The sequence below is a fragment of the Protopterus annectens genome, chromosome 1.part1 (genome assembly GCF_019279795.1).
Source record: "Protopterus annectens isolate FY-2018-M chromosome 1.part1, PAN1.0, whole genome shotgun sequence".
Taxonomy (NCBI): Eukaryota; Metazoa; Chordata; order Ceratodontiformes; family Protopteridae; genus Protopterus; species Protopterus annectens.
Window position 1 is genome coordinate 1,139,624,875 of NC_056726.1, and position 12,345 is coordinate 1,139,637,219.

At 37.8% G+C, this 12,345-nt stretch overlaps 1 protein-coding gene across 1 annotated transcript in view; it reads right to left on the reverse strand.

The window, feature by feature from the left end:
- LOC122815740 (CD209 antigen-like protein B) overlaps window positions 1-11,301 on the reverse strand; it is a 1,006,265-nt gene extending 994,964 nt beyond the window's left edge. The window contains exon 1 of the mRNA XM_044088497.1: window positions 11,145-11,301. Within this exon, the coding sequence (XP_043944432.1) occupies window positions 11,145-11,223 (79 nt within the window). The 5' untranslated portion in view covers window positions 11,224-11,301. The remainder of the gene's footprint in view (window positions 1-11,144) is intronic.
- Between the last annotated feature and the right edge of the window lie 1,044 nt (window positions 11,302-12,345).

The following is a 12,345-nucleotide window of genomic DNA, read 5'->3' on the forward strand; positions in this document are numbered from 1 at the left end:
GTCTGGCATTGCATTACAATATAAATGTGATTCTAAACCTGTTACTTTTGGTTTACGCACTTGGCTTTCAAGTCAGTTGTCTTACATTATGGATGATTGCAGTCTACACTCTGGTAAGAGGAGAGGTTAGCTTCCACTCTTCTAAGCTGGGATTTGCTGGCTGAAGGCTTATTGTGTCCATTGTTCTGAAAGTGCCTTAGTAAGCACTTGCATTCCAGATCACTTATTTTACACTAGGAAGGTCTGTTGGTTTTGTTGGAATATTCTACTGAATTGCTGCTTTATTTCAAATGTTTGCTTTTCTGTTGTTATTGCAATTTTCTGCACTTTGGATTTCTAGAACTTCTGCATGTTATAGCATAGGCTCAATTCAGGCTTGCTGAATCTAGACTGGTATCATTGTAGCACTAAAACCAGCTTTCTTATATTAAGAAGGCCCCCTGCACCCTTGTGGCAGAACTGTGCAGCCAAGAACCCATCTGGATTGGGGTTTACTGGAATAAGGCTCCCTGTTGGCCTTTCCCTTGTTTTACTTGTTTAAAAAATTTTAACTTCGTGTGTATTTCAGCATTTAGTTCTGGTGTGTTTGCCCTCAGTTTACCGTAGCTGCTCAGAGCTTGCACTACGGCCCTGCAAGCAAGTCAGGTGTGCATTGTGAAACACTGACACATTTTTTTAACCCTAGCCCTCCATAGAATTGACATTATGTGAGTCTTACACCAAAACCTGGTCCATCTAGCCCACTCCCCACTACTTACAACAGTATATACCTTCCATAATGGATGGACAGTTTCCCATCATGTCTTCAGGCAGCCTGATGAACATGGGCATCCTGAGACCAATGAGTCATATATGTACACAAAAAAAGTCACTCTAAGGTTGATGGACTTTGTTAATACATATGCTGTGTAACAGATAGTCTGCACCCCCACCAAGGGTCTTGAATGTCCTAGAATTAGCTCTGACCAACATAGTGGTTTTCTGCACTAACCCCTGTGTGCTGGCCCCCATTGTCAGGTCAGATGACATTTCAGTCTTATTCACATTCACAATCATACCTGACACCCCATGAAGAGCAGAAAGGATGAAACATTTCTCAAAGCAAACTATAGACTCCTAACCAGTGCAATAAAGAGTAGCAAAATCCTTTCTGCCACTGTCAGCAATGACTGCTATACAGAGGTGTACACAAATGGCCTGTATAAACAGCTATACAAATGGATAGAAATGGATGAATGTGAACATATCAAAACAAGTTTCTCACAGAAAACAAGCCACCCTAGTGGGCATCAAGCATATATAGGTTATATAACAAGTGGAAGAAAGTAATGTCTAAGAACAAGAGGGAACTGACTCAACAGAGGAAGAACACCATCCACAGCTTGAACAGGGAAATTAGTTATCTTGAAAAGTCCTCTAAAGCCATGTACAAACCTAACGTAGCATCCCTAGATAAACATAACCAGGAGGCATTCTTTAGCTACTTCAGACATCAAAACTAGAAGGCTCAGCTTTGCAACCAGCTAGTAGTGGACAGTACTACTCATACTGACTCTGAGGACATTGCCAACCTGTTACAGAAAGTTTGGAGCAAACTTCACCCCCCTCTGCCCCCACCAGGCATACCCCAAACCATACCTGTCACCTGTCCTCTACCTCGTAACTTCCTATGAGCCTAAGGTGACATCTACCTGGGTTCCAGGCCACTGTCTGATCATGGCCTGGTGGGATGGTTGGATATGCTATAATCTGATACAGCTCATTACATCATCATTTTCTGTTGAACATATAGTGCTAACAGTGTCACACATGTTGGTATATAAGAATCTCTGTAATGTCAAGTAAAATCTGTCACACACACAAACAGTTGACTGCAGTGAGAACAGAACTCTTACCTATCTATCGTCCTATTGTTGATGGGTGTAACAGCATTACATATGGTTGTGCCAAGGTTGTAGACATGAAACTGAAGAAATACTTGTCTGGTAAGTCCCAGATTTGTTATGACACTTGGCACGTTTTGGAATCCATCAATAAGTTAGAGTACCATGAAGATGTTCACTTTCTAACTATTGACGTTTGTGACCTATACACAGTTATCCCCCAGATTTTGGGGGTATATTGGGTGAGGGAATTTTTGCACATGATTGGTGTTGCGGGAGATGAAATACATTTGATTGAATATCTCCTTGACATTATCTTGGCTAATAATAAAATTCTTTTTGGAGGGGAAATTTACCTCCAAAAATCTGGTATAGCCATGGGCTCCCTGTGCGGGGGGAGCTTTGCCAACTGCGTTATGGCATACTGGGAAAACACAACACTTTTCAAACATGACATTTTCAGTAAGCATGTTACTTGGTATATACGTTACCTTGATGACATTTTTATATTATTTCATGGGAATCAAGCTGATGCTGTTGAATTTGTGGAATGTGTTTCAGAACTAACTGACTTTTTAAAATGTACCCACGAATTCCATGTTAATAAAATTAGCTTTCTGGATGTCCTATTAAGGAAAGATAGGATGAATGGTTGTTACACAGCTAAGCTTTACTGCAAACCAACATGCTCTAATTGTTTCCTACATTTTGAGAGCTCCCACCCATTTTTTTCAGAAATGGTCTGTCATAAAGGGACAGCTAGTCAGGGCTGCTCATATGACAACTTTGGATCATGACTACCTGATTGAATGTGATATCCTTAAAGGAATGTTTATTTAATGGGGATATCCCTCTGATTTATTAGAAGTATTGATTGATGAGTTACTAATAAACATAAATCAGGGTGATTTAGGCCTATACTTATTAAAGGAATGTTAAATTCCACGGAAACATTGGGGAATTTAAGATCCACTAGCGAGACAGGTATAGATGAAAGGACCATAAATGTAAATAAAAATGTAATTAAAAATAGCAATGACAATTTTTCTTTAACTTTTAGCACAGCATTTTCACTTAATGCTTATGATGTACGATCAATTTTGTGTAAGAATTGGACCTTTCTAATTGATGATGGCAGTCTTAGGAATAAGGTACCTGTTGTCCCTAAAGTTGTGTACAAACGGGGAGCCACCCTTAAAAATATGGTAGAAAGAGAGCAGGTAACATCTACCAGACCTGGTGGGATGTTTAAGTGTGGTTCTTGTAACCATTGTAAACATATAAAGGTTACTAATAAATTCACTTTTAATATGGTTATTTTTTCTATAAAGGAAAGGTTTAACTGTAATAGTAATGGTGTTGTGTATCTGGGTGAGTACCAGCGTTGTCCCAAATTTTAAATTGATAAGATGGACCATCATCTGAAGCAGGGAGTGTTTGAACATCAGTACAGTATAATGAAAAAAGACTGTACTAATGCCCTAGCCAGACATATTAATGACCATAATGATCATTTCTTCTTATTTTTAGTTATTGACCAAGTGAAAGTTAACCCTAGGGGTGGTCTTTGGTCCCTAAAACATGAACAGAGATAATTGTGGTGGCAACTTTAACAAATGCCTATATGTATCCTGGATTAAATGAAGTGAACTCCTTGAAATGCATGCTTAAATTAAAGGCCCTTGAAAGATGTTAAAATAGTAACATATATTAAATTACGTTTTTAGGTCATATATTTGTTTGTTTATATGTATGTATGGTGTATATTTAAGTATGCACATGTATTTATATGTATATACATAAACATATTTTTTATTGTGAAATATTTTTATTTGTATGTATATATGTGGATATAGTTATAAAAATATTTATATTAATTTGTATGTTTTAAATTGAATGCTTTTTTACATATAATGCATCAAATAATGAAGTTTGTAAGGAATGTATATATATTTTTCTTTTTAAAAAAGGGGGAGTTGTTGCTTTAAAAATTATGCCTTTGTATGGGCTGAGGTCATGATGATGTCACTTGAGTGGGCTTTTTAAACCCTTGATCAATTATGCTGTTTGTCTGCTGAGGGTTGTACATTCTAAGTGCGACCGTAAGCACTTACACATATTGGTTTGTGAATAAATTAAGTTTTTATCACATCCTTGCCTTTTTTCTATACTATGGTTCATTTTGGTTTGTGTTGTTTAATTTTACCTATCTAAGTACACAGACTACAGAACACAGTACTATATGCAAGTGTCACAGCACACATCTGACTTTTACATGTCTGCAGGTCAACTTATAGTGGATGACATCAGCAGGCCATGTGGGAGAAAAGAGGTTGGGAGGGCTGCTTTAAATGGATGTGTTAGCTTCTGCAAGGATGAAAAGACTAGCAAGCCCTGTCATTGGAGAAGTAACTATAGGATAACACATCAACTTTGCTAAGTAGAAACACACACACACACACACACACACACACACACACACACACACACACACACACACACACAGCTGACTGCAGTGAGAACAGAACCCCTACCTATCTAAGTACATACACTATAGAACTCAGTACTTAACACAAGTGCCATGGCTCAAGTCCTGTTTAGAGTGTGTCAGACAATACTTTATAGATGATGACATCAGCAGTGTCTGTCCAGGACAAAATAACAGTGTACCACAGGCTGCTGTAAAAGGTTCACTGTATAGACTAGAAATAGCTCATACACACACACACACACACACACACACACACACACACACACACACACACACACACACACACACACACACACACACACACACACACCAACTCACCTACATTTGACTGCAGAGAGAATAAAATCCCTACCTAAGTATACATATTACAGAACTCAGTATTTATCACAAGCACCATGGCTCAAGTCCAGTTTAGAGTGTGTCAGGCAGCACTTTATAAATAACGACATCAGCAGTGTGTGTTGAGGACAAGATAACAGTGTTCCACAGGCTTTAAACATGACTGCAGGTGAACTTATAGTAGATGATATTGACAGGTCATGTTGGAGACAAGAGTTTGGGAAGCCTGCATGAAATAGATGTGTAGGCTTGTGCAAGTTTCAAAAAAACAGCAAACCATGTAATTGGCAAGGCAACCGTGGGATACATACTTCTGCTCTTCTGTTTAGAAACACTCACACACACACACACACACACACACACACACACACACACACACACACACACACACACACACACACACACACACACACACACACCTAGTTGAATGCAGTGAGAATAAAACCCATATCTGTCTAAGGACACTGACTACAGAACCCGGTACTTATCACACATGCCATGGCACAAGTTTGATTTTAGCAGGACTGCAGATGAACTTATAGTAGGTGCCATTGACAGGCCATGTGGGAGACAAGAGGTTGGTTATGAGAATATATTACCTGGGAATAATATGATACCCACCTACCAAAAAATGAAGTCTAGGTTGGATACTGTTCTTTTGGGAGTAACATAGCTGAGTTACTGTTAGGGCAGGAACAAGGGTGCACTCCTCTTTTGGTGTGGGGGCAAGGCTCAGTTACTATTATGAGACACAAACAAGTCTGAAGTCTGAAACTGCAATGTGTATCATCACTTTATAACTTCTGCCTTCAATGATTTATCAGTTCTAAGGTATGGTGCTAAACTGAGGCCATGTGGAGGACATCAGAATTTTTCAGAGGTATGAATGTGTGAATCTCTCATGCCTGAGGCCTACTAATTATTAATGGACAAGCATAAGTAATATAAGTGTCTGGTGTCACATGTTAAGGTACTTTCTATACAAATCTACCACTGTTTACTTGCCTACTGTACCAAGTTAGGAAATATAAGGATATGCCATAATATTATAAAAGAATACACTCTAGTTTCAGGACAAACCTTGCAAATGCAGCAGTGGACACACATTTAGATCAGGGCTGACTCTGTCTGATGCAAGCAGTACACAGCCAATACATGGGGAAGTAAAGGTTGTGTGAGTTGCCTGGCATCAATTTTACTATATGGATGTAAGTAGGAGAAAGGTATTAGGTCCCTAGGTGGTCAGTGAATGTTCTATGCATTGTCTCTTAGCCAATGCAAGGGCATACTGAGCACTCCTACATCTGCCTACAGGGACAGCAGCTGGGGGTTCCTCCTCCTCTGAATCCTCCTCTAACGATGGCTGTGGTGACATAGGAGTTGGTCGGGAGATGTGTGTCCCTTCCCCTTGTTGATCCTGCTGCAGCTGTTTCCACAGGATAAGATTGTGGAGCATAGAATATGCTATGTATATTTGTGTGCATGGATTATATTGCAGATGTCTACTGGATATATCTAGGCACTGGAACCATGACTTCAGAATCCCAAACACATGCTTTATGATGTTTCTACTTTGAGCATGTGCCTCATTATGGGGTTCTACCATGGGTGTGTGTGTGCACTACTAATGGGTGTCATCAGCCATGGTTCCACAGCATAGCCAGCATCCCCCAGTAAATGGCCCTGTGGGGTGCCTCCCCCAGCAAACATCTGGTATAACTGTGATGTGTGCCAGATATGGGAGTTATGATAACTGCCAGGGTTGCCAGCACACCCATTCAAGATAATTACTTGGGCATTACACATGACTTGGCATTTGATGGAGTGGTATCCCTTGCAGTTAATGTAGATTCTACCCTGTTCACCAGTTGGTACCTTAATGTGTACATGAGTGCAGTTTATAGCATCCAGTACTTTGAGGTAGTGCACTACATGGTGAAACATTTGCATATTGCTGGCCCTCTTTTCAGAACTATGGGGAACATATATGCTCACTGACATGTATTAGTATAGCATCCAGAAACTGGTAGAGCATCTTTGACGCTGATGCCTGTGACAAACCCATCATGTCCCCAGCTGGTCTTTGAAAAGTACCAGTAGCTAATATTCTAAGGGCTGCACATACCTTAGTTTCCATGGGGATGGGTTCCCCTTGGTAGGCTCTGGCTCTAAGTTGAGGGTGGCAGGGCTTACATAGTTCTTGTAATGTGTCCCTGTTGACCCTGTAGTGCTCTACAATCTCCAGCTCATGTAGCATATGGAAAGTTACCCTGGGCATTAACACTCTTCTCCTTCTTGGCCTATGCCTATTCTCAGCAGTACCAGTAGCATTGGCTTTAACCTCTAACACATGCAGATGTAAAATAGCTGCAGCAACCCCCTAGCATAGTGCCATTTAAAATGTCCTTGTCTCTAATGCAATGGTATTGAAAAAGAAAGGAAAAAAACATGATGTAGGCTACATGGATACTTTATACATTGTTGAATAGCTCCACCATGTTGGATTGGTTGATTAACATGCAATAAACCTGTTTTTGCAATAAATAGCATCTATTAAATCTATTAAACAGACCTGTTATTTGCTCATTAGTGCCATGCACATCATCATGTACCTCCATGCAATGTCGCATAAATAAGACAAGCATAGGCAAAACTGATATGTCTTCTGTTCTTGGGATATCACACAAACATGGACCATAAAAAGAGAAGGAAAGGTTGCCCACCATAAAGTCAAACCCAAGACCATCTATATTCCAGCCCTAACACATACATGTCCTGCCACAGGAATAGTAACATAACAACACAGAGAAACCTGCCATTCATTCATGTTCACCTCTGCAAGTATAACCCGACACACCCTGGTGTCAGTATTCACTGTTGCAATGCATTCAACACGAACACAGTGGAAGTGCCTGCATGAAGTGAGCATCCCTACATGGTTAGTCTTTTTTTGAGATTCAGCAATTCTAATGAGTTTTGACTTTATTTACATCTTCACCATGCTGACAGCCCAGAACCGACATGGTTAATAACTGCATAGGCAGGAAACTGCATGGGAGCCCAATGCTGTAACAGAGGAATACTGTCATTCATCAGCTACATCCTGCATATGCTTTCTGTACAGTATAATACTCTGTTTCATGTAGGTTTACACATTTTAGCAGTCTGCATTACTTACGAGTATATACTTCATTTGGGGGTGGGGGAGGGAAACAGCATTCATGTCATGGCACTTATAAAGGGATTATTATGATTGTTACAATAATTGTCTAGCACCCACCCTGCTGTAATTAGGTCAGAATATGTGTGGTGTTACATGTTAAGGGTAGTTCTGCACAAATGTAATAGCTTTCACTAGCTCTTGTTTCCATGTAGACTTTTTTCCATGGCTGTACTCAGAAAGTTTTGGAATACACTGCCAACATGGACACAGAGTCTACACAGTTGCTTTAGAGGTGAAAACCAAAAATCAAATGAGGAACCAGAAAAAAAAAACAGAACTAATAACAAAAACAGAACCTAAATAAGTTATATATATTTTTCAGTTTTTTACTTTGTTTTACATTGTGGTTTTATAAAGTTTTACTGGGCATATTTATTTAGTCTTTATTACAATTTATCATATGTATACAGTTTTTTTATATTTTATTCAGTCTTTTTTATGTCAGAGGAAAAATGTTTTAGTGGTGTGTTTTTTAAACTTCACTACAGGTGTTTTAATTTTGTCATAATTAAATTTGATTAAGACTATCAGTTGATTAGTGCACACACAGACACACACACACACTCACATATATATATATATATATATATATATATATATATATATATATATATATATATATATATATATATATATATATATATATATATATATATATATATATATATATATATATAAACTGACTCAGTGGGTTTATTGTATTCTGAAGAAGTCTTACTGATAAAAAGCTGATTTGTATTCACTTAAAGCTTAAACATTTCATGCTTGCTTTGTGGCTCCTGAGCACCTGGCAATATTTTTTGGTTATATCTTTTGGTTGTTTGCTTTAGAGGTTGTTGAATGAGTCCACCTTGCTTATTTGCATGCCACAAAAGTTTTCGTATTTGCGCATGCATGCATGCTGCTGCATGCCACTACACAGAGTTTACTGAAGCTAAACATTATCGTGGCTGACGCACACACAGTAAAAATTATAGTGTAAGCTTTATTGAATCCTGCTACCAGAGTATGTAAGACTTTATATCATGTTCTACTAAAAAACATGGTATGCATTTCATTTTAGATTATTACTTCAATAGTACTGTGGAATATGCATGTGCCAAAGATTTATTTCATTTATGTGAGAAGGTTGTCCTCTTCAGTGTAGGGAGATTGAAAGATTATATTTTTATTTATAATTTGAGACATTTAACTTTATTCATTTATCTTTGTTGACCATGGTAGTAACACAAGGCTAGCAGCCCCTTTTCAAGGGAGACCTGAGATAGTATTTATACTACTAGAGGAAATCTGGCCAGGGCATCAGGTTACTTCCCCTACTCTTTTCAATGGGTGCCATGGGATCTTTTATATCCACCTGAACTACCATCAGATCAAGCAGATGGGACCTCAGTTTAACATCTCATCCGAAGGACAACACACTTAGGAGTGCATCATGCCCTTGTGCTGCACTGCAGTGTCAATAATCAATCTATCTGGTGTGGGAATAGAACCAACAGCTTTCTGCACCAAAGGCAAGTGTGTTACCTGTTGCAGCTCTGACACTGCTAAGTTAACTGATCGATCAATCTATTTATTTATTTTGTTAACCATGTTATCTATCTGTTGAGGCCCATTTTCAGAGATGAAATGGACATTTTTAATTATAACTTGAGACATTTTATTTATTGTTTACATGTTTTGTTAACCATGTTATTCATGTTGCTCATTGCAATACATTAGGTGAAGCACAACTGATGAAAACAAACCCAGGATTGTTTAGTAAGGCTTATCCTTAATTTGCTGTACTAAACTACGATGACTGGTGAAACTCTGAGCATTGTCAATGCAAGCAGCAACATTGCATCATTGTGGAGTTGTTGAATCTGACCTTTTAGACCTATATAATACAACTAAAGTTGGGTTTATCAAAGGTATATTTTGCAAATGTATGCAGCATGATTAAAATGGCTTATCCATAAAGGGTTCCTATTAGATGACTGAAGCATTCTTTTGAATGCATCTTGGTCGAACTTGAAAAGATGAAAAGGCAAAATGATGAAGCTGCATATAAGCAAATTCTTTCCCTGGAAAGAAATAGCTTGGCCGCATCCGTTACTTTGCCATTTTTGTCACTGTAGTGTGATCTCAGAGATGGTATATTTAAGTAGGGGGGGGTGTGGGGGCACAGCCCCCCACATCGGGGTTGTGGAGGGGGTGAAGTCCCCCACTTTATGTTATGTTTTAAGTGTTTTTTTTGGAACAGTGATTTTTTTTCCCTTGGAAAAAAATCGCTGCTCTAAGCGTTTGAGTTTGTAAGCTTTCACTTACATGGGGTCAATAAACCATCATTAGCTTTTCTAAGCGTTCCATGATTTAATATAGACCCATCCATAAAGTGGGGTTACAGGCAGATGCATAATGCAAAACAGCGTGTGCCCACCACTAATGTATATGTGATGTCTTCTTATAATATGTAGAACTATTACCAATATCTATCCTGGAGAAGGTATTTATGACTTCTAGAATAGTAATGATGAATAGTGCATTTATTTATTTATATAGTTTGAATATGTGTCTCAAGAAAGTTAAATATAAGGATTATGTACACTGATGTGATACCCTGACCCCATGTGCAAAAATGAGAAACAGTGGGTTGTGGATGGATGGATGGATGGATGGATTATGTACATTGAAACAGGGCACGAAGATAACAGGACATTCAATCAGCATGAACAATTAATTCAGTGCAAAACAAAACATTATTTTACCTTTTATTAATTGCTTACCTTACGCCTAAAGGAAAATTATAGTATTGTACAAAAGCTAATGCAATGCGCATTCCTTACAAATCATAAAAAAATATTGCAAAATTGAGTGTGAAAATGGTACGGTATGTAGCAATTGCATTAAACAATCCTTGAGTTATTAAAGTATAAAATACCTGATGCAGTAAAGAAAATACGATACAGGGATGTTGCATTCAGTTCCAAGAGTTTAATATAAATGTATATGAAAGATTCAAATTGGCCATGTTAGTATGCCTTTACATTCACTTTGTCATCAAATATTTATAAGTACATTCAATAGTCAGTGGGGGGAATAGTAGTCATCAGAATAAAAAAAAGGTGCTACGAATCTTATAAAGCTGATGTAGAAATTGTTCAATTTGATAGAAATGCACTACTTTAGCATGTAATTAAAATGCAATATAATTATCATATCTTACCTATTTTAGGAGACACCTGTGTCTTATCATTGCAGGTTATTCCCAGGTCTTCGAAATTTGCATAAATGTTTTCTGTCATTTTTTATATTTGTTTAGAGCTGTATAAATGGCTTCTTGGTAAGATCAGAAAGTGAATAAGTAGTGTTAACACTTTACAGGAAATATTAACAGAAAAAAGACCAGCCTCACTTCACCGGAAGCTAAACATAGCTAAACTACAACATAGTATGTAAGGAAGCAGAGCTGTTGTTGTTAGCAATCAATTTCTGCATAATCTGAAATCTAAGCAATTTTATTTTTAGCACAAGACTCATTGTTAAAGGAGAACTCCAACCAAAAAACTGAACAAAACATATGTTTTTCAGCAAATCTTAAACTTTTCTGCATTGCTAATGCCTCCATGTCAAAGTAAATGGTTACTGTTATTGTCTAATTTGTTGTACCCCAAAATGATCTGAAGTAGGCTGTCATGGCTAGCATTATTTTGTTTTTTGGTCAATGGCTTCATCTTCCTCATGTCATTTACTATAGTTTTCTCTCTCAACAGCTGACAACATTGCTGTGACTGCTTACTTTGTACTATTATCATCAATCCACATTTTTAATTGTTTTTCTTCCTTTTATTTGTATTAGTGGCCATCTATGATGCAGCATTTTAAGGAATGTTTGAATGACAGGCTTGAAAATGTAGCTGAGTTAATTGTTCTTTAACAAATGCAATTCAGCGTTCATGTGTGAGAAATCTGACCCCTGTGATTAATAGGTGTTACTTGGGCTGAGATGTTTTGTGTTGCATTCAGTTTTAAATATTGTAGCTAGAATTAAAGTCTTTGATGTTAAGCCTCTTTTCACAATTCCAGAAGAAACATGCACTTTTGATGAAATTAGAGTGGAGAAAAAAATGCAAAACCATATGCTGACAGAAAGTAAAAAGAGGTAAACATATTTGTTTCCTTTTGTGGCACTGAGTTTTATTACAGGGAAAGATATTTGCATCTTAAAACTAAGCTTGAAAGCCCTGCCTTTGTTCAGACTCCAGGCTACACTATTTATCTGAGGTGTTACGCTGGCATTCTGTAACTGATAAGGCACATTAAATGTTACTGTACTACTCTCTGCTCTTGGTCTTTCCCCTTCTCCCCTACTATGGTTCAGCAATTACTTAACAGGCAGACAACAATGTGTAACATGTCAGAAGACC